The 24,390-nt window shown below is 35.1% G+C and overlaps 1 protein-coding gene across 2 annotated transcripts in view; it reads left to right on the forward strand.

Annotated features, from left to right (window-relative positions):
• The window catches only part of LOC150105081 (galectin-4-like), a 39,786-nt gene that overhangs the window by 8,501 nt on the left and 6,895 nt on the right, over nucleotides 1–24,390 (forward strand). For both annotated transcript variants that reach the window (XM_090396136.1, XM_090396137.1), the window contains exons 2-5: nucleotides 4,059–4,154; nucleotides 11,964–12,052; nucleotides 12,689–12,887; nucleotides 18,887–19,012. In XM_090396136.1, coding sequence (XP_090252262.1) covers nucleotides 4,125–4,154; nucleotides 11,964–12,052; nucleotides 12,689–12,887; nucleotides 18,887–19,012 — 444 coding nt within the window. In that variant the 5' untranslated portion in view covers nucleotides 4,059–4,124. The remainder of the gene's footprint in view (nucleotides 1–4,058; nucleotides 4,155–11,963; nucleotides 12,053–12,688; nucleotides 12,888–18,886; nucleotides 19,013–24,390) is intronic.

Below are 24,390 nucleotides of genomic sequence, written 5' to 3' on the forward strand. Positions count from 1 at the left end.
AAAAGGATGCCATTTCGGCTGTGTTTTGCCGGCTATAATCAAAGATTTTAGGTTGGTGTATGGTTCATACGAACATATGGGAGAATATGAGAGCCATATTCTACATGAATCTAATCGCTTGGGGAGAAAACTATTACCCTGCTTATTGGAAACTCTAAATGACTTGTAAAAAAGATCTTATCTAGAATTTCTGCCCTAGAGATAACTTCTGTAGAGTTTATAACTTAGTACACTCACGATACTGATATATGATTTGTTTACAATCATCAGTGGATGGGATTCTGATAAAACAAAAACAGATAAGTTTTAGCATTTACACAGTTATGTAGTTAATGAGAAGAGAACCATCCTCTGGAATAAAAGAATATTAGTCCAAGAAGTGCTACGTGATCTTATCTGAGGATAAAAATGATCAAAAATAAAGGGAGACGATGAAGATGATTGCAAGCAACAAGACTAATTTTATTTGAAATGAAGCTCAAATGGGAGACTAGATTGTAGTCCCCAACGAAGGACATGAAGATAGGTATATCAGCCAGGTGATGACTTTGCTGCTAAAGAGGTGACAGAGACTGGTGTGAGCATTGAAGCAGATGAACTGGAGGTACTCAGTGTATTGAAAAATATCAATGCAAATACAGCAGTGGGCCTGAAGGGTATGTTAGCTGGTGTACTACGAGAATGTGCAAGCGAACTGGCAGTACCTCCAACAAAATTGTTTAATCTAAATCTCAGCTCGGGCAAGGTTCCAAGGGAGTGGAACAGAGGATAAGATAGTTTCATAAAGGTGGCCCCAAGACAGAAGTAGCAAATTACCGACCAGTTGGCATCTCTGGTGTGGTGGTTAAAGTATTGGAAAAGTTGGTTAAAAGTAAAATTCGGGAATCTGGAGATAAGAATATGAAACTCTAGAGGCGGAAGCATGGCTTTGTAAAAGGTGACCCCAGAATTGGATAAAGGAAATGGCTATACCATGATACTGCTAGTTGCAAAGACATTTAACAGAATACTGCATGGAAAACTATTACATAAGTTGGTGCAAATGAGAATGAATGTGAGGCTGGTGGCATGGATAGGGGGTGGCTGATAGACAGATATCGGAGGGTAGTGTATGGTGGAGTGGAACAAATGAGGGTGACTAGTGGTTCTGTACTAAGACCACTACTCTTTAATTTATACATTAATGTTATAGCAGAAGATTTCAAGGGGAGTATTCAGTTGTTTGCCGATAACGCAAAACTAGTGAGGGCAATAGTGGAGAGAGGTGACATAGATATCTTACAAAATAAGTTAAATAAATTGGCAGTGAGGACAATGGTTATCAATTCAATGTTGTAACATATAAAGAAATGCACTTCGGTATGAAAAGATTACTCACTTCGTATCATACTGATGGCGCTACTTGACAGGAAATTGATTTCAAATCTCTATCAACCATCATCTAGGGGTGATGGTGCATAGAGATTGCATGGTTTGTCAATTGAAAAAGACGAATGGAATGTACTGTATTTTCAAAATCATGTATAGGATTTTTGACATAACGATATGTCACAGAACCAACCATTTCTCCTACATTTGTACGAAAAGTCCCAGTAAGTGCTAATTTTTTATCATCGTCATCATGCCTATTAAGGATTTATGCCTAGAGTGGCCTGTTCCGGCCTTGAAGTCATCGTTGAATCTTTTACGAGGATGTTCTGGTTTTCTTTTTCTAATGGCTTGTACTTTAAGGCTTGTTTTGGTAATCTTTCTGTTTTCATTCTTTGGACGTGTTCCTTCCATCCATTTATGTTTATATTTTTTAATTTTTTCTATTACTGATTCCTGGTTTAATTCTTTCATAATTTCTTCATTTTTATGTGATCGAATAGATTATACTTTGCAGTTTTTCCTCATAAATTTCATTTCAGCTGTTATTAATCTTTGTCTTTTTGTTTTATTGTCCAGATTTCACTTCCATACGATAAGACTGGTAGGGCTAATGTATTGTATACTTTTAGTCTGGTTTGTTTTTGAACTAGGTTTGGTTTAAATATAGAGTTAATTACAATTTCCTGTTATTTTTAAATATTTTGCAATTTTTAGGTTTATATCTTTTTCATTTTCATATGTAATCATACATCCTAGGTAGTTAAATGAATTCACCTGTTCTAAAATGTTGTTATCTATTACTATTTTAGTTCTTACTGGATCTTGTCCTTTAAAGGCGATAGTTTTTGGTTTTCTGTTGATATTATCATTCCATAATCTTTGACCATCTCATTTAGTTTAGAATGCTTTCTGTAAGTTATCTTCAGAATTTGTAATTATTATTTGGTCATCGGCAAAAAGGAAAGTGTTTAAGTTCACACTAGGAGAAAGTTTAATAACTGATGGAAAGTTTTATTCCATTTTATTATTATTTCATTTAAGTAAATATTAAAAAGAGTTGCTGAGAGGGGACATCCCTGTTGGACTCCTTGGTTTATCTCTCTCGTATGGTAGTTCATAATTTAATCTTATTTGTATTTGATTATTTTCATATATACTTATGATAGCTTTTAGAATATTATTTGGTATTTGTCTTTCTTTTAATATGGTAAATAAAATAATGCTTCTTTTAATTTTTTCTTGTATGCTTTTTCAAAGTCAATAAATGTAATATGTGTTTCTAAATTGTATCCTCTTTTTTAATTTTAGTCAAAAGGCCGGGTCTATACATGATCCTCCTTTTCTAAATCCATTCTGTACTTCTAAAATAAAGTTTTCAGAATATTTTATTAGCTTGTTATTTAAAATTCTGCTATATATTTTGTAACAGGAATTTAGTATGTGCATACCTCTATAGTTTTTAGGGTCATCTCTACTACCTTTTTTTTTAAGGATAGGGATCACAGTTGCTTTTTTCCATTCTATCGGGGGGGGGGGTTACCAGTGTAATAAAATCTATTCCAGTTGAATAGATTTTATTTAAAAATAATAGGAGTCGTTCTTTGAATCTTGTTCCTGCATATTTATGTAGTTCTAAACCTAGCTTTTCTTCTCCAGGTGATTTTCCGTTTCTTGTTTCCTTCAGGCTGATTTCTAATTTTCTTTGGTTATTTCCTTTTCATTTAATGCTTGCCAGTTATCTTTTTTTAAATATTTATCTGTCCACAATTCATTAGAAATTTAGAAATTCTTCTAATTTCAATTCGGTGTTTAATTTTATGTTTTCTTTAGCATTTGTATTTAAGTGTTTCAAAATCTTATATACATTGGGTCTTATTTTATATAAATCATGTTCTAAATTAGAAACAAATTTCTTCCATGATTCTCTATGTCTTTTTCTGACTTCTCTTTTAGCCATGGCTCTTATTCTTTTATATTCTATTTCATCTTTTAATATTTTACTGCTTAACCATTTATGATAGGCTTCTTTTTTCATTTTGATTATTTCTTTGATTTTATCATCCCATATCTTCAGTTTTTTCCTTTTATTGAATTTTTTGGTCTTACCTACGCTTTCATTTGCTGCTGCATTTAGTATCGTTTTTATATTAAGCTACGGTAATTTTTGATTAAATACTTTAATCTTTCTCGATGAATGTGCTTTTCGTGTGAAAAGACCAAAATATTTAATCAAAATATTTGGGATTAAGTAAAGTTCGAAGAATATTAATGTATTCATTTATGTCTGCAATATATGATCTCATGTCATATACCTTTTAAATGTTAATCCTTGCGGGCCTGTTACAGCCAACTAAATTGGGTTTTTGTGATGTGTTATTATTGGCAGGATATGACAGTTGAACGTGTTACTAATTGACAAACAGTTGACTCTGTAAAATCATGTGTAGGGTTCTTAGACCTGTTTGTAGCAGGATTGTGTATCTTGAGGAGGATAAATCTTATGTGAAATCAACTAACTCACCTTCAATTGAAAAAAAAAAAACATTTTATGAACAAAATATCATTATGAATGAAACTGACTTTAAAATCGCTATATTTTGTACAAATAGAATATAGATTAATGGAATTATCCTAAATTAATGGATGAATCTTAAATTAAGACTGATTGTTCTTATACTTTTTTCCAGGTTAAATTTTTCAGAAAGCTAGTAACAAGTCTCACAAAAAAAAAAAAATAATAATAATAATTTGCGATGGATGCCAGGAATAGAGTTTTAAATCCAGTAAGTAAATTATGTCGTAGTTGTTAAACTGAAGTTAACATTGATTGATGTTGTTGCCATAAACATTACACAGTATAACTTAATATCCAAGAATAAACCAAGTTCACAGCTATAAAATGTGTCTGTACATATGTGCAATATATCTATCATTTAAACTTTAAAGTTTGAAATAATAATCAAAAATAGTCTTTCAATAGGTAAGATCTACTTTATTGTTAATGTTTCTTTCGAGATCTACTGTATTTGATTTTTATGTGGTTAAAACCAGGGGTTTCATGAATTGCTTTAAATTCATACCACTCTAATTAATCACCTCCTGATAGTAAAATGCATCGTTTAATAATATTTAATAAAATATTATTAAACGTTATTTGATATATTTCCTAACAAAATTTTAAAAAAAAAAGTACTTCTTTTACATTTCATAAAGAGTTCAGATCATGGACTCAGAAGTGCGGGTACTCAATGACATTTGCAACTTTTCAAAAACACACGGCTTCTCTTTTTCCTTTTAAAAAAGAAAAAAAAACATTATTAAAGGAGCTTTACTTCCTCCCTTTGCTAAATAAAAGGTGTTAGAGAATTTTTGTTGTTGTTATCATACCTTCCGAAATACCATATAATCCTAATCACTATCCAAACAATTTTGATCTCTTCCTCGCCAGTGAACCTTCTAAATATATTATGCATACCTATTGTCCTAGGCAATTCATACTACAAAATCTAGTGTCTCTGCAATCATGGGATAATATTAGCACAACCACTCTCATCTTCATATGGTCTGGAATATTAAGACCAAATCGTATGATCTTCATAATATATATGTTTCATCTCCATAGCAGAATTACTGTTTCAGTCGTCTGATCCAAAGATTTGTGTTGGGCACATCACTAAAATAATTCTTATCAGTATGGAAATATTATTTCACATCACAATTTAAATTTTGTTCCTTATTTAAGCATTTTCCTTTTGTGTATAGTGTGTGTAACAAAGCTCAAAATAACTGTAAGCAAACTATTAACTCATCAGAAACTGAAAAGATCAAAAGGCAGAAAAGTTGCATCACTCACGCTACTTCTTTGTTCTAAAGATTTGTGCTCCTTTCTTTTTTCTTAAATTCTCCGGTTACTTAGTATTTACGTTATAGCTTGAAAATTAGCCTTTATCTGTTTCTCAGAAAGACAAAAAATGTTTACTATGCATGTAATTACTGTCCTGTTGATCTCACTTGACTGCTTTCTAAATAACGGAAAAATCCATCAACAGTCGACTTCCATGAAAAATAAAAATCTTTCAGCAAATAAACTAGTTCTGAATTTTGCCGTTGATCACAGGAAATCTTGCTTAGTCGCTTACTTTTGGACAAATCTTATCGAAAAGTTCTGAAATTTTCACTGGTTCTTGCTCTTGACATCCCTAATGTATTTCGTTAAATTTGTCACAAATGCATATGAACGAGCTTCCATTTATGAACCTGTACTTTTTGCAACGCTGTTGCCAGTTTTCTCTCTTGTTCCGCATTATGCGTAAAGGTGGATCAATTTTTATATCATTTCAGATTTTTCAAGTAATGCTGTGATATACAAAAGCTCCTTTATTCACTTGCTCTTTTCCTTCTGTATAGCAATGAGTTTCTCCATTTGATTAAGAATTCCAATCACCAGTTTTGGTAGAGATTTCTTTTTTTCTCATTGTCGAATGAGAAAAATAGGTTCTCAATTGTATTCCAGAATACAACTCTAAATCTGACCTCCAGGCTATTCTAAGTTCTGACGCCATTGTTAACATCGACGTTTCAAACTCGGCCGCATCTTATTTTTCTCAAGAAAATATATCGTTTGCTTATTTTCTTACTTTTGACAACATCCAAATCTTTGCAAAGATGCAATTTCTCTTCTTGGGATAACAATAACTTCCACTCTTTGTTGATAAACATATCTCATATATTGCTTCTTTGGCACCAAAAAATAATCTTCGTCTCGGGTGTCACCTTATCTCTGAAAAAATATTTAACTCTGTACAAATTGCAAACCTGTACAACAATTGAATACTGTGTTCGTATTTAGAATGGTTTCCCCCCCCCCCACACACACACACGCACACTTAAGCACTCCCTAAGAACCATTGAATCAGTAAAGAATGTAGCAGCTAGTTGCTCGATGATCCATTCTCTCACACACATTCAAATACCCCTTCACAATTCAATTTGAAATTCGCCGGTGGCGCTCTGGATTCGAAACCAAATCGTGGGAAACGATGTTTTATGAATATTTTTAGGTGGTAGTATTTTCATCGCCGGCTATAATTGGTCTTTAAGGCAGGGATCCTTCAAATGGAAAAGTGCATTAAAATTGCTTCAGAGATTCCTAATATAGTCCTTAGTATTCTAATAAACTATGAATAAGGAAAAGTTTATAATTGCAATATTTTAACTTGCCCTTGCTGTATGAAATGTTAATAATTTATTTAGTTAGTTATTCTTGTATTTCGAACGAAATACACGTGCAGAGATAATGGTTTTAACTAGTACGTATTGTTATTCTTTAGTTCTTAAATACTGTAGATACAGATTATGGTTAGCACATTAATTGGATTGTAGTAAATCCAACTGAGACTACAAGACTACAACATACTAGATGTTTTGAGGTATAGGTTATTAATCATAAATTCCGTTTTCACCAGCAGAACCTCATTTCCGAGATAGCAAAGAACAGTTTAAATGAATCGATGTCATAAAATAAAAATAAATAATATTACCTAAAGATTAGCAAAAAATAACACGTATAGAGTTACTGTATGGACATAATGTGTCCAAAATTTTATGACAAAATTAAAAACGATAACAAATTCTATAAATTAAAACAAATATACCATATATGGACAAATATGAATGACTTAAGAAATATTATATTTGTTACAAAACATATTTACTGTTTTTTGTATAAAAAAAATTGGAATAAATCTGAATAGAAAACTATCTATGACGACTCCGAAATCGTGATTTACACCAACTTTAAATCGAGTTTGCCGCTCTGAATGTGTTCTAGTTTCGAGGTTTGGAAATATGGTAACAATGGGATAATAAGGAGTTAAGAGAAATACATGTTGGCAACACTTGCGCGTCTCAGACGAGGGTCTGTTCTGCTGCTGTCGACTGTTTACCAATTGAGATCGAATCTTTTTGAAGTGAAAGTATACAAATACAGTAGTACTTCAATATATACACGTCAGAGTTGAAGAACTGAAAGACTTATGACTTTGGAGGAAACGATTGTGCTAAATTGTTACAGCGTGGAAATACATGATTTTTGTCCTTGGGTCCATCAATTGACAAAATTTTAAGAATGTTTGATGAGCTTCGTTCTTATTTTCTCAAGAAAAATGCCCTATTATGTTGCGAGAATTGTTTGACGAACCCTATTTGAAATTGTGGTTGTCATTTGCAAGAGATCAAGTGTCTACGTTTCAAACATACATTAGTTTAATTGAAAAAAGATAATATTTCAGTTACAGAAGTAGCCATGAAAATTGAAAAAACAGTTTAGAGTCCAGAAAAAGTGTAGTGTTTATAACCAGTCATGTCAAAAAACAACTGAAAAATGTTAGTAGATTCTGGAGAAATTAATGAGGCTGTTTTTTTGAGGTAGTTGAGAATTTCTATGAAATCAGCTTCGAATATGTCAACAAGTGGTAGTGCAGTTTAGGAAACACTGAAAAGTTCAAGTGAGTGCTACTAAGGAAGGCACCTGAATGGAAAGAAATACAGGACAGCCTGAACGAGGAACTCACCACACGCACAGAAACAGAAGAAACTCGTGTATTCGATCAGTGGACTCTCATAAAATCTATAATTGTGAGGCAGATGGATACGTGGAATAAAGAAAACATTCCTGTATCTGATAAATGAGTACAGATTTTTGTCTTCTAAAATGAGCGAAAAACGCCTAGACTTTCAATACTTTTGTAATATTGTAGTTTATTCTTCTTTGTCTTTCAGGAAGTACAGCATCTGTTGAGAGAATATTTTCTGTTATGAACAGGATGTGGTCAAAGGAGAAATCTAGCTTGTGTTGAGGCAATGAGGGCTATATTAGTTATAAGATAAAATTGTGTTACGGAGTGTGAGAAGTTTTATGATAAGGTGTTGAAAGACCGAAATTTGCTTCTTAGGATCACTTCATCGGAGAAATATTCATGGTACATCTTGGTGAAATATAGTCCCCTCTACGTCTATCTAAAATTTTTGTATGGGTTCTGTCACTGAAATAATGGTAAGCTCAATATGTTTATGTAATAAAATTTTTTATAGTTTTTTTCATGAATACAGAACATTACATAACCCCTGTCTCGTTTTTGCCATATCAACGTCCCGTTTTTGTCTCAAGGAAATATGGTCAGCCTATCCAGAACCTAACTCTAGAGACCAAACATGTTTTTTTTCCCAAGCCACTTAAGGCTTCCAGTAAGCAAAGCTGTGGTTTCGCACAGGCTGATGACATTCATCTACCACCTAAAAACATTTACAAAGCATCCATATCTACAGTGCGATCCACTTGTTGACCGAGTGGTTAGCACTCGACCAAGAAGGCCAACAAATTACTGCTGAAATTATTAAATAACATATAAATATATATATAACTGAGACTACAACTAATAAAATAGTAATTATATTCCATTTTTATTATAGATCAAACTTGAGTTTGAGTTCGGACTATGAACCATTTCATGCAGGAAGCCCATGTAGTTCAATGGGCTCTTAGACTAATCGGCAATGAATTATCTTCCCCGATTAATCAGTTATATTGACACTATCAAAACATGAGTAAGGTGCGACTCTTATCTAATCAAAGTCGAAATGTTATTTTCACCACGCTACTTTTATCAATGTGTAGCAAGGTGTTACAGAATCCTGTGAAGTTTCGAGTAGATTTTTCAGGCGAAATTAGACCTTTTAATTCTCAGAGATATTATGCGTCTGTGAGGTTTGTTTATTTCGTAAAATAATATTACATATTATTTTACGAAATAGCTAAAAAAGGAAGTAATGAAAACTCTTCTTCTGTACTAAAATGACACACAGCCAGACGCATACAAAAAAAGATTGATAGCAGCTATAGAAACATGAGATTGAAGACAGTACTTTTTATCTTGTTGCCTTAAGCCAAGTAAATGCAGATAAGGAAGTGAGCAAAGGACATTGGGCAGACTTAATCAGATAAAAAAAAATGATAATCGCATTCTCTTGTTATCCTCAAAAAGAAGAAATTATTATGGGATGAAACTTTCTGCTGCAGAAATATGAATGAACGTATGGAAGAAGAATCACAATAACATGAATATTCGTTTTGAACCTCTTTTTACATTGTGGTGTACCTTGTGCTCTCTTGTAACTTATCAACGTTAACGAATTTTAATAATTAAAATTAAGGTTAAAAATAGATAAGAAAGACACTTTTTGTTTGACTTGACACCCGGCGTGAGCACGCACATCAAATTTTCAAATAGGATTCCATTCTATGTGAAACTTTTGCGATTTATCAGAGAACACAAGAAGAAAAGCGGAGGCGAGAGAGAGAGAGAGAGAGAGATTGGATAAAGTAGGATAAAATGCAATGGAAAGAGAAGGTGCTAAGAGAGTGTAAGAGAAATAGGGATGAATGAAAGGCATGGAGAACGTCTCAGACTGTCTACCCCCCCCTCTCTACAAGATGCTATTCAATGAGAGAATGAAAGCATGGATGAGGCGAAGAGCGAAGAATTAATTGTAATGAGTGAGACAGTTCTTCACAGTACAAAGTATGGATTTGAGAGATTTCAGAAACGTCTTGCGAGTTGTAATGCTGAAAAGAGAAAGAAACAAAAGGTGCGTTGGGTGAAAAAGGAATGCTTGACTAAGAGAGAAAGGAAAGTAAGGAGAAAATTTTGTATCGAAATTCCACGACAATGGAATTGTCTGGTGAGAGCTTCCAGGTGAGAAAATCAACAATATTTGTAATTATTCAAATTAAGTGGATATTGAATCCAACATCATTTCAAAGCAGAATAGAGAAACAACAAGAGTTTCGTGCCGAATATAGAAACCATAAAAGTTTCGGCGGATCCAAGCGTAAGCAAACATTTCATGACAGGGGAAACTCGTAGTAAAGGTGGAGTAAGATCTCATCACTATCCTTAGTATTTCCCATAATGTAAAACGCATCTCCTAGCAGACATGTATGATGTTATACATTATGGGAGGGGGGGGGGGGGGGTCAGTACCCAGACCGGTTTCGACCTTTGTTGAGATCTCGTCAGTGGGAGCCAGACCCAGATGTAAATATAAATACTCGGGTTGTAGCGATGCAGAACTTATTCTTTACCATACGAGTTGCTAAAAATGTCACATCACAAAAAAGCACCAAGACTTACTGAAAAAGAGAGCCAAAAGGCTTCACTTCGGCGATGCAAAATTATTTAATTACTTAATTTGAATAATTTTGTATCGCCGAAATGAAGCCTTTTGGCTCTCTTTTTCAGTAATATTTGTAAGACTGTTAGGATGCGTAACTGTAAAGTGAAAGAGTTTATCATCATTGGCAGGTGCAAATGATATGAAAGATGACAAGCATGACATGAAGGAGTTAGTGGAAGTTGTAAAAGAGAAAAGAGAGAGAGAGAGAGAGAGATAAAAGATAGCAAGTCTGTTACCACTGTATGATAGAGTTGAGAAGGAAAAGCCATGATTCCAAACGAGCTAATGTGTAGGTTGGGCAGGAGAAATGATGTGCAGTTCGTGGAAGTATGGAGTACGTTCGATGGACGAATGGACACATAAAACGGATGTTTGTACTTGAATAGATTTGGTGTTGGTAGTTTCAAAAAACTACTGTTGAATGGAGTGAGATTGGATTGCGTCAGGTAAACTACAGCTATTAAGAAGGATGCAGTGGGGGGGGGGGGGTGCAGGAACCAATGAAACACATGAATGTGAGAATGAACAAAAAAAATGCCGAATTTAATCGGAATGGGATAATCAATTTCAAACGTAAGGGTAGTTGTGGGCCTAGGAGGCTATTGCACTCTATGTACAGTAATGCTAATACCAGAATCATTCGATACAGGGAGGGAGTAACAGTCTTCAACAGTCTGCATCATATATGAATCCTATCGTACATTTAACACCACGATCTGAAAATTATAAAACCCTGCTCAAGAAACCAAACGTAACTTTTTAAGTCTCTTGAACCCTGCATTAAGTATAAGGGGAGTATTACATTAGGCGATGCAATCCATCTCCACCTAAAGAATTTCCATTCATTAAGCCGTGAATGGAAATTCTGTTTTCAGTAAATTTTCATGAAATCAGGCAATGTGCATTACACCTTGTGTGGTGGTTTCATTGGAGATAAACTAAGGCCAAAAATATACTCAGATGAGGGTCAAGAAAGAGGAGAGGAGAGGGTGGAATTTTGGGAGAAATAGAAATGTCATTGCTCTGTTGACTAACGTGAAGATTAGTTGTTTCGCTTGCAATATTTTCAGAAACTTTGGTATTCTATCCATAAGTATTTTTATATGAAATAGAAGAAATAAGAAGTTTAGAAGTAAGAAGGAATATTTCAAGTGAGCCTTAATTCTCAATAACTAAACGTTATAGCAAAGAATTAATTTCTGTAAACTGTTACTATCGCTCAATTTAAATATAGTAGACACATAATTATGTAATTTTTAAAAAAATAATAGGATCAGTTAAAGAGAATAAAATAGCGAATATTTTTATTTGGCTAGCAACTTTAGTCTTAGAACTCGATAATATTTTTAATTTTTCAGCCATTACCTTATTGGGGTCCAATTCCTGATGGCCTCTACGTCGGTAAGATGGTGGAAGTAAATGCCTTTGTTCCTTTTGACAGTTATAGGTGAGTTGCATCTTACCATTCCGTTAGTTTTGAAAAATTGTATGCTGTAACTTTAATCTGCTAATAAAACTGATTATTTAACGAACCTAAAAAGTTTTATTTGAAAAGTAAACTTAAATATTTTAAATAACTAAGGTGGAGTTGAATATGAATAACTTTAATTATTATTATTATTATTATTATTATTATTATTATTATTATTATTATTATTATTATTATTATTATTATTATTAGAAAGCTAATAATTACCAATTCATTGAGTTTTGTTTTCATTGTTGTTTAGTCAGGTAAATACTGGTGTGATTATAATCAAATGAACTAGATTTAAATTTAAAAAAACAAGAAAAGAAAAGATTGGGGAATAAAAAAATAATAAAAATTAGAGGATTTGTTTTATTTATTAATAAAAAAAATATTTTTATATCTTTTCAACTCATGGTTTCAGATCTAACTAGGAATCTTAGGGATAAAAGACAAGTTGGGAAACAACACAAAGCTGTAATAATGACTTTCTTTACTTAACATTGATATCCTTATGATCCTCCACCTTAGGGAAGGAGGAGAAAATTCCGTCCTCTTGTGAATTGATTCGCTAGTTTATATCATTTTTAATTATATTATTTTTGACTGTTCCAGATTCAATATAAACTTGGCCGAAGAACCCAACGAAAGCACCATGCCACTGCATATTAGTATCCGCTTTGATGAAGGTTGTGTGGTGAGGAATAATAAAGAGTACGGACAATGGAGGAACGAAGAACGAGAAGGAGGTTTTCCACTTTCCCGAAATACAGATATTCGAGTTGTCATTTTGGTCACAGAAAGATCATATAAGGTAAGCAGTGGCCATGTTTGTACTCATTTCTGAATGTATTTTGCTCTTGATATCGCTAAGGTATCTGATTATATTTATACGCTCCGATCACTCAGTCTTCTGATTTTTACAACTGGGTTGCCAGCTTCGTTCATAGGCCCTCATTACAAGTGATGGTATATGCTTGTTATTATTTTTGTTTTTTTAACTCAAGCTTTGCAGCTAATTCTAGGGCACCAGGAGGAAAGAACTAGAATTGATTGATATACAGAATATATCAACTGCCTTCTATGATTCACTGCAACCCAATCCACGGTTTTTCTGCTAACAGTACGCTGCACTATTCTTTCTCATTTTTCGATATACTACACAAATGAAAACAATTTCTGGAAGGCTTATACAACCCTAAATTTTGACCAGTAATCAATTTTCACTGGAGTTCTAATAACTGTCTTAACTTCACTTCTAGGTAAAACTTAATCATGTCTTATGTCTCTCAAAAAAAAATAACTATTCCGTTTTTGTTTCTCTTATAGTTTAATAATATTTGAATCTCTAGATAAGACGAAATTTTCCTTCTTGCAATAATGCTATCCTCCCTTTTTTTTTTCTTACTATAAGCGTCATAATTACTGTCTGCTTAGTATCCTAAGTCATTAAAGTACTGCTTTCAGATTTGGAGTCTGAGAAAGAATAATGATTACTGGAAAATGCGAAAAAGAGAACGATAAAACTGATGCTTAGAATGAGAGGCCAATCTTAATGAGGAAAGACCTGGTTCAGTTTGCATGTTAAAAATAAAAATTAGGCAAAGCGAATAAGAGGAGATGTGTTTCAAGCTTATAAATCTGTTTATAATAAGCTGAATAATAGGAATAATTTTACATTTGACCCAGGAATCGCATACCATAGATAATAATTAAAACCTGATGAAAACACCCTACGTTAAGAAACTATTATTTTAATGAATGAGTAGTCAGCCACTTGAATCAACTTCCAGAAAGTATTGGAGTAGCAGATACCTTATACACATTCAAAGAGGTCATATATAAGTATTTAGAAAACATTAGTTTATCATAAATGATATTTTTTATAATTTACACTCAAGTGTTGTTAATAGGTCCCATGTGGATGGGACAATCTGAAGTATTTGGCTCTTGAGGATATTCTGTTTGTATTCTGAGATCAATGCTCTGTAAGCATTGTTTGCTTGCTTAGACGAAATAAATAAGTCGTCTTATTTATGCTAAATAAGACGAGTGTAGTAGCGAATGCCTTGCTAAAATGTAAATACAGTCGAGGTTCCATATTCGAGGGATTACGTGTGAACGCTTCCTACGAAAATTCGTACCCCAAAGATTTCTACATATGCCTAAACACTTACATAACCATTTATAATGAGCAGAAAAAAATGATTAAATGTATTTAAAATGTGTTAATTACGCTAATTCAGCACAGGATGATGAGTATTTAGTTCTCGTCAGTAGTGGTTCGGAGGCTGGAGAAGAAGAAGAAGAAGAAGAAGGAGGGTTGGCTGAAGTCGAGACTTCCGGTTTGGCCTTCTTCTGTTACACAGCTATGTAGAGATGCGTTGAGGCATCTTCTTTCAGAATAATGCAATCTCATCGGCATTGAACACCTATTCACGTTTAAATTCCTTCTGTTCGATGAGCTTCTTGAGTAGTGAAGGGAAGGCCTTCGCAGTCTCGTGATCAGCTGAAGCAAACCTCGCCCGTAATCTTTATATTACGGAGTGAATAACGCCTCTTGAATTCCTGGTACCAGCTTTGCTGGAAAAGAGAGCGGTTTCCTCAGTAGTGTGGCTGGTATACGGAGTTTGCTGCTTAAAGCAGTGTAAAGAACGGGACCTAGCCAAAATTATACCTCTGTATGATTTTGAACATGGCTATTTTAGCACCAATTGGTGACAGTGATCATGCTGTACTTTCTTGGGAAGTATAGGAGTTATGAAATATAAAGCTCAGGCCAGAAAACGAGTATACGATAAATATAACGAGTATTGTGAGGAAAGCTAAATCGGAGTATGAAAAGAAATTGACCATGCAAGCTAAAGGCAATCCAAAAGAATATTATCGTTATGCCACAAGTAAAAGAAAGAATGAATGTGGAAGAATAACTTTATTAATTGCAGATGGTACTCGAGTGTTGGAAGCTAGTGAGATTGTTCGGTTAATGAGTGCTCCCTTTGCTAAGATATATCAACCAAGTGTATGTAACATGATGCACAGTGCTACTGCTATGTTGGATGAAGAGTTAGCGGTTCATGAAAATAAGGTTGAAGAGCTGTTGCATAACCTGGATAAGAATTTGTCAATAGGGACAGATGGAATATCAGCCCTTTTGTTAAAGGAATGTTCAGCCGAATTGGCTAGACCTTTCACATGTTTGTATCACTTGACTCTCAGCTCAGGAATGATACCACAGGAATGGAAGGAATTATGATAGTTACATTGTACAAGGGTAGTGCAAAATCTGATGTGTCTAACTACCGACCTATTAGTATTTTTGGTGTCGTAGTGAAGATTTTAGAGAAGTTGGTAAGAATTCGCATGCAGAAATGGGTCGACAAACTGTGCAAGGAACAACGTGGGTTTACTAAAGAAAGGTCATGTTTTAGCAATTTGCTCATATTTTATAACAATGTTATGGTCGATTGGATAAAGGGAATGGATACACTATGGTGATGTTGGATTTTTCCAAGGCATTTGATACGATACCACACGAAAGGCTGTTGCATGGAGAATATGGGACTAAAACATAATCTATTGACTTGGATCAGGAGATGGTTGACAGACAGATATCAAAAAGTGATATACAGTGGGTGGGAATCTTCCAGATTTCAGGTGACCATTGGTGTACCTCAGAGTTCAATCCTTGGGCCGTTATTGTTCAATCTATACATTAATGACATCAGGAAGGATCTAACATCAGATGTGCAATTGTTTGCCTATTATGCGGATATAGTCAGGATAATAAGGGTTGCTACTGATATTCAGCAATTACAAAATGATTTGAATAGACTGGAAATTTGGGCAAACGAAAATGGTTGTCAATTTAATGTTAGTAAGTGTAAAGTATGCACTTTGGCGTGATTAGAATTCCAGCATCATATTATATTAGCGGGGTTATGCTACAAGAAACTGAAGAGGCAAGGGATCTTGGAGTATTTGTGGATAGGAATTTAAAGTTCATAGGTCACATAGCAATAGTTGCAAATACAACTCAGAGATAATTGCAATGTTGAAGCGAACCACCTTATCCTTACCTTGACGTGTAAGGATAACAAAGTCATTTTACCTCTTTATAAGGCTTTGATAAGACCACACCTGGATTATTATGCGCAGATTTGGTCTCCTGGGTTCCAAAGGGATTAAAGAAGCTGTGGAAAGGGTGCAAAGAAGAGTCTTTTGAATTATAGGATTTAGATTATGAGGACAGATTGCGAGTATGTGGATTGCAGAGTGTGCTTAACAGTGGAATAATTTGCCCTTAGGGGTAGTGAGTGCATCTCGTGTGAATGAATTTAAGGGAAGGTATGAGAGCTGGTTTGGGTAATTTATATTCTCCCTCTATTAGCCCTTGACTCTCTGAAGGTCTCATATAATAATAATAATAATAATAATAATAATAATAATAATAATAATAATAATAATAATAATAAACCTCTCGCTTATGGGTTCAACATAAAATAAAAAGGAATTAAAAAAAACTTTCATTGATACCAAACATGTATCCTACCTACAGCCGGGTATGTGAGCCCTTCTCGACATTTATCTAGAATCATAGTTCATACTCATAACTTTCTTGACCCCTTTAGGTTTTTGTCCGTCACTAAATGCACTTCGTTTAGAATCCATGGGTATTCAAATAAGCACAGTAGCATAACGCTTACTGCGAAACTGAAGATGTGCGATTTCGCGATCGTCAACACGAAAACACGAATACAGATCCCGCGAATATGGAGACTCGACTGTATATAGTGTCAGAATGATTTCCATCATGCCCTCAGTAAAAGTATTAAACAGGCTTTGAAATAATCATGCTACGACTCGCTTATAATTTCTTCGATATCTAGTGATACTGAAGATGATCCTTAACTAGATGTTTGCTTTACAGGTACGCAGTTCATTTCACATTTTGAATGCTTAAATGATTGGGTAACATTTCCATTATCCACTCATCTGGAGCTTTCGCTAAATCTAAGTGTGCCTGACGCTTCCCTCATTATTAAAGTTAACGGTATGACTGTCTCAAAGAAATGTTTTGATAAAATTAAGATGGATATTTGCAGTTTTTCCCATGCTTATTTTCAGTTATTAAAATTTCTTCAACTTTGTAAGGACATTTACTGCTTTCATTTATTGTATTTGCTAATAATATTCTCGGAAGGGCAGTTATTGTTATTCCTGAACAGATTTACACTCATTTTTGAAGTGTCTATAATTCCCTATTTCTTTCACTGGCACTTCTCGCGAAAGCTTTTTTATTTATCTACTTTGGCAGATCAAATCAGCTAACACCTACTTGTTCCCGTATAGGGAGTAGGCGGGGCCGTTTACCCTATCTAACTTTTGGAGACTGAGTAGGCAGTTCAATCTCCACTGGTAGCCAATCAGAGAGATAGCTGGCCCAAGGCTATCACTGATTCATCGGTACGCAGTGAAGAAGGCGCCAAGCTAGTGCCGCCATCTCGTGGTCCCTAATCCTAACACAATATTTTTAATGTCTGAAAATAGTGTGGATTCGACGGTCGATTTTCTTGAGTTTACGGGACGAAAAACCCGAGTTTCCGAGAGAAAAAACCCGCTAGCCCGTGCCAGAGATCGACTAACCGGTCGAAAAAAGGCTTAGAAAAATTTTCTGTAGTCGGCGACTAGATTTGAACCACCAAATCCTTTCTTCGTGCGGTCAAGCGCCGTAGAGTGCAAACGCCACTTCTACTGAGCTACACAGGCCTTTGATTTCGACCGAGCCCTTTGGTCGGAAGATCTGGGTTCGAATCCTGTCTATGATGCGACTAATCTTTATCAGGACTTTCATCAAAGGTGAATTAGCCTGACTCATATAGAGATGGTAGGTTTTTCCTCCCGGAAACTCCGCTTTTCTCTCCTCTAAACAGGCAAACCAGCCCTGAGAAACACACATATCGACATAGACTATTGGACAAGGAAGGCACTGGGAAATCTTCTTGTTCTACACTGTTTTCCTAATAAAGTTGCAAAACTGCCCTCACCTACTAGGGGGCACCCCAACTACTAGGTTGAAGAAAGCACACATTGTACCTTTAGAAGTCTCATCATATATAATTATTATAGCTAAATGAATCTCGTTAGCTTATAACTGTTTCAAGAAGCTTTTTATATTTATCCTTATCTGATGCATCAAATCTGTTCTTATCAATTTTAAATACATTTCATTTCAACGCTTGATTTCTAAAGTACTCTACAGTTATATATAAAAGATGTTTATAATTAAACTTTCACTATTCAAAGAACTCCGGAGAATGTTAGTGGCTGGAATATCAATAAAGGAAGACGTGTATGTCTTCATATTTTCGTTATCAGAAAAAATTGGAGCGGTAATTGAACCCACCACTACTGTAAAAATGTGTTGAATCCTAAACGGCTTCAAAATGACCAGAATGGTAATAATGTAGTACACTTTAAGGACAATGCCCAGCTACATTACGGAAATCAGAAGCATCTGTGGCGAGGACATTTTTCATTTGATATTTCCTCCACATTTTATATATCTTTTATCTTTTGCCATTTGCCTTTTTACTCATGGATATGTAATCAGATATTGCTTCTTCCCTTGATCATTTCTATTGCATTGCTAAGGTCCTTTTCTTGCAGTTCCTTATGCCATGGTTGCTAACCTCTCTCAAACTTTGTCATGCTATTTGTTTTTGCCATAAAGATTCAATTTTTTTATTATTAAAATGCCATTTGTTTATCATTGCTATTTACTATTTTATCCTTCTTTCTTTTAATTTACAGATTGCCTTTAACGGACAGCATTTCTGTGAGTTCTTTCACCGAATGCCTTATAATATAGCAAAACTTGTGAACTTAGAAGGTAGTGCACAAGTGAGAAGCCTTCTGTTTACGACAGGGGAATTTCAGGTATTTTTTATTTTATACATTGTAGCTTTCAAAATAATAATAATAATAATAATAATAATAATAATAATAATAATAATAATAATAATAATAATGTAGTACTGCGTTTGAAGAGCTCTGAAAACAAACTTATTTAATTTTTTTTTTTTTTAATTGCGTTATTCGTTTAAAAATTGTACTAAAATTAGAATATATTTCGGAGCTAATTAGTTTAGCTTAAAAAGTTTGTTTTCAATAGAGTTAATTTAGTAGTTTGATAAGACACGTTAGATACGTAGCGTAGCACATGGCACCAAAGCGAAGAAAGGCAACAGCATCCAAATCGCCGTATTTACTTGAAGAATTTAACCAAAGGAAATTCGTCCAGTGTAAGGTCTGTGGAATGTATGCTTTGCCGAGAGCAACTGGAGTTTGGTTTGAGAGCGATAGTAATGGGAAAGTGTCATGAAAGCGAGGATCTGAAGTGTGTCTCAGGTTGCAAGATTGATGTATAGTTGAATAGAGAATAAAAGTTCAACACACCAGATAGCCTGAAATGTGAAAATAGCACATTTGAGGCTATCTGGTGTGTGATTGAGGTCGGCAGAACAAAATTTATAGTTGGGTGCTGCCATAGACCAGGCGATGGAATAGATGATGGAGACAATATACATAGGAAAATAGACTCAATGAGTGGAGGACAGGTAATTATTATGGGGGGTTTCAACTATGGTAACATTGGTTGGAAGGAGAAGAGGACAAATGGGAGGAAGGAAATGAATTTTATGCAGTTACTAAGGGATAACTACCTGAGACAGCATGTAATGGAATATACTGGGGGATGACCTAGTAACTGCATCTGAGAAATTGACTATTATGAATATGACCATATTGGCACCAATTAGTGAGAGTGATCATAAGGTAAGTAGCTAAATGTGTGGAATTTTCAATTAAGGCAGGGTACATGTGCAATTACCAGGCTAGTAAGTATGACGAGCTTAGCAGGTTGCTTTGATCAGTGCCATGGCGTGTTAAACTGCAAGGGCTGGATGTTGGTAGTGCATGGGAAGTGGTTAAAGAGTGTTTGAGGAGGGTAATGGCTGACTGCATACCTAAAGTCTGGAGAGTAAATCAAGTGGGAGTTAAATGGATGAATAACACCATTAAGCTTAAGCTGTAAAAAAGAAACAATTGTGGATGAAATTTAAGGAGAAAGGTAAACTGCAGGCACACGAACAGTACAAAGCACAGGCCAGAAGGGTCACTAGTGTGGTAAGAAAAGTTAAACCAGATTTTGAAAATAAATTAGCGATGCAAGCTAAAGTGAATCCCAAGCAGTTCTTGCGATATGCTGCAAGTAAAAGAAAAAATGTATACAGCAAAATGATTCTAAGGAATGCCGATGACAGGGAAGTAACTGAATCAGATGAAATAGTAGAATTACTAAGCGAACACTTTGCAAGAGTATATCACCAAGGAGAATGAATGGCTGATACAGGAATTGAAGTAAATGAAATGGAGGTGAATAGCATATTACAGAACCCTAATGTAAATACATCTGCGGGATTGGATGGTATACCAGCTCGAGTCTTACGTGAAGCGGCAAAGGAATTCTCAGTTCCCTTGACCATATTGTTTAATTTAAGTCTCACGTCTGGGTTAGCCTCGAGGGAGTGGAAAGAGGAGAAAATAATTCCATTGCATAAAGGAGGTTCCAAGACTGCTGTTGCAAATTACAGACCGATCAGCATATCAGAAATCGTTGTCAAGGTTTTGAAAACATTACTCAAGAGCAAAATACAGGAATGGATAAATGAAAATTGGATACTGTATGGAGGACAGCATGGTTTTGTGGAGGGTAGATTATGCCTTAGTAACTTGCTCACGTTTTATAATACAGTGACGGCTGAACTGGATAAGGGTAATGGATTTACAGCTGGACTTTGCTAAAGCCTTTGATAGGATACCACATGGAATTCTAATGAGTAAACTGCAGCACATGGGGATGGATATAGGGTTGGTGAGTTGGAGAGATATCAGAGAGTAGTTTATTGAGGAGTGGAGTCCAAAAGAAGGCCTGTTACTAGTGGTGTGTCGCAGGGTTCTGTTCTTGGACCATTGCCATTTAATTTGTTCATTAATGATATGGGAAAGGATCTGAGAAGATCTGTTCATTTGTTTGCTGATAATTTAAAGTTGGGTAGAGCAATAGTGAGTGCACATGATATCAAAATTTTGCAGGATGATTTGGATAGATTGGCAGTCTGGGCTAATGAGAATGGATGTCAGTTTAATGTAGCAAAGTGTAAGATTATGCATTTTGGGGTGAAAAAATTAGCAGCAGTATATCACATTGGTGGAACTGTACTCCAGGAGGTTGATGAGTTGGGTGTGTGCTGGTGGATAGGGAGTTCAAGTTTAGGGGGGAACATAGCAAAAGTGGCTAAATCAGCTCATCAGATCACTTGGTTACTGAAGAATACTTTGACGAGCAGATATAAGCAAGTTATTGTTCCTCTTTAGTGAGCCTTGACACAACCCCATCTTGACTACTGTGCCTAGATCTGGGCCCTGGGTTTCTTCTTGATGGGGAGGAGGTAGAGAGAATCCAGAGGCGAGTGACCAAGATAATAGCTAGTCTAAGGAATGAACCTTACGAGAACAGGTTGAAGATCTATGGGTTACATAAATTGGTTGATAGGCAGAAAAGGGGTGATATGATTGAGACATTCAAATTACTGAAGGGTTTTTACAAGATTAATTCAGAGGAAATTTTCAGAGCAGGTCTGGCGATGGGAGAACTAGGGGACATCCCTGAAACTGAACAAGAGTGTAGTTAGCAAGGGTGTTAGAACTAGGTTTTTTAGTTGGAGAGTGGTGAATGAGTGGAATAAGCTGACAGAGTTTGTTGTGGGTGCCATGGCTGTAAATGAGTTCAAAACAAAGTATGATAAATACTGTGCGAATGCCGAATAGTTGTTCGTGATATGATGTTTAGGGCCTCCCTCGATGAGTCTAAGGACTCCTTGGAGTTGCTCGTAATAATAATAACAACAAAGATGGACGACCTGTATGGATTTTATTAGTCATGTCTAATACACACAATTTACTCACAAAAATGTAAATACGGATTCTTCTTCTTCTTCTAGCTTACCGAATCTCTAAGGTTCTTTAGAGCAAGTATCACCTTCTTCCTCTCTTTTCTGTCTTGCGATCTTCCAGTTTAGTCCAGGTTTCTTATCTCAGCTAAGTATTTTTGGATATTATCCTCCCAACATTGCCATGCTTTTCCTCTAGATCACTTTCCATTAGTCCTCATCTTGAATACTTGTTTAGTCATTCTCTTCTCGACTACTCTTTTTACATGAATACTGCATATTCCCTTGACCGTAGGTCGTTATGCTAAGTTTTAGATCGTTGATTAAAGAAACATCAAGTCCGTAAAACCCAAACTTAGAAGAAATTAATGTTTGTTTTCTCACCTTAATGAAGAGTCCCTAAGTAATATCATAAATAATGACCCAAGTATATTCACGCCTTCAAATGACACCTCGACAACTTCATATTACGAAGATTTTATTGTATTTTTCTCGCCTGCTTAGTCCTAGTGGTTAGCGTATCTTCTTTGCATAAAACAGACTGTAAGTTGGAATCGTATTCTGAGCATGAATGTTTGTGAATGGCTTTAGATGGTAGATAAATTTCATCGTCCAGTGTGATATCCCCATCTTTGTTTTTTAAAGGTCTGGAATAGTGAAAATGTTTCCGGATTATCTCACCCTTAGCCTACCTACAATACTAATACTAATGACCTATAGTTTATCAGCGTTTTACGAAATTCATATAAAATAATAATAATTATTATAATTATTATTATTATTATTATTATTCATGTTTATGTCTAGTGGAGAAAACATACGTGTAAAACTAATAATTAACTAAATGTATTTAGATAATTAAATCAATAAGCCAATATTCGACTTGGTCAGCAAGACATCTTCATGGGCACAAATTAAAGCACGCGAAGGGAGAATCTTAGAATCCTAACGGGTTCTCTTATGGGTGCGCTAATGAAATCTTGTCAAAGGTTTAAAAATGATGGCCTTCCAGATTTCTGGCAATGCGATGCAGTTAAATTTTTTTTAAGTTTAGTTAAGTTGCAGTCTGTGGTGGACTCCAGATATAGTGTCTGTGATTTAAATCTGTGTTCTAGACGGATATCGGCAGTTCTTCCCGTTTGTCGTGGTGTTTAAGTTTGCAGGCGGAAGAGATACCGTAGATCCTAGGAGGAGATCGTTTGGAGCGGTTAGCCAATTTTGGTCTTTTAAGAATGCGTACAATTTTTTCTCAGATGGCCAGAGTGGGAATGGCAATGGATTTTTTTGTTTTCCGAAATTTGGGGGAGATTAGATTTGGAGAATGGGCTGAGAGTTCTGTTGGTTTTGTTAAGGAGAAAGCCGTTGGCTAAAGAAAGCGTCCCAGTGTGATTGCTTTCGGCAGAGAGGCTAGTGTGGTCCGAGCAGATGGGTCTAGCTTTAATTGCTAAGGTTTTTAATAACACCATACTTCTGAAAGGGATGGTGAATAGTGAATATGCCTTCCAGTGTGGAAGAGTTTTCTGTAGACCGAAAAGAAAATAATAAGGATCTATTGGATAGCCAGATAATCAGAGTGTCGAGAAAAGACAAACAGTTATTGTCTCTTTTCAGTAGTGAAACGGATCTCCAGGTGAAACTCATACCCAGCTATCCAACTGATTCTTATCCTTATCTAACCAAGTGAGAGTTCTTGAACTAACACCCATCCTGTATCACCTTTATAGGCTTTCATACTCATCTGACATCTGTTCTCTCCTTAATTGACACCTAAATACACCTTGAAGTATTATTCTCACACCTAGATTGGGGCACGAAACCCTCCATCAGAATGCTTGAATGTATCCAGAAGAGCTATTCATTTAATAGATAATCCCCTTCTTACTTCTGTACCGTCTTTTTCTTTCATTATTCGCATGGACGCTGCTCCATGAAATTGGTAACTATTTCTTCTTTCCTATAAGTGTTACAACCAAAACGGGCAGCTACTAGTCAACATCCATATGTGGTTCAGCTCCAAACTGACTGAACCACCTTCTCAGTTTCTTCCTTCATTCCATATACCTCTATCTTTTGGAACAGCTTTCCATACTGTTTTCCATATCGAATATACCCCCACTCTCTCACCAGGTCTTCAAGAAACACACTAACAATTTATTTTATTTCCTTTTTTTAAACGATTTGCCTGCACACAACACGGCAGTGTTGCGTGCGAAAACAAATTTTACCAAAAAAAAAAAAAAAAAGTCATTAAAAGTTTTGATTTCATGTAAACGCCTTAGTAATGCTTGATGTCTCTTTTTGAAT

The sequence above is a fragment of the Typopeltis vanoorti genome, chromosome 7 (assembly GCF_054136105.1).
Source record: "Typopeltis vanoorti isolate ZY-2024b chromosome 7, IOZ_Tvanoo_1.0, whole genome shotgun sequence".
Taxonomy (NCBI): Eukaryota; Metazoa; Arthropoda; class Arachnida; order Uropygi; family Thelyphonidae; genus Typopeltis; species Typopeltis vanoorti.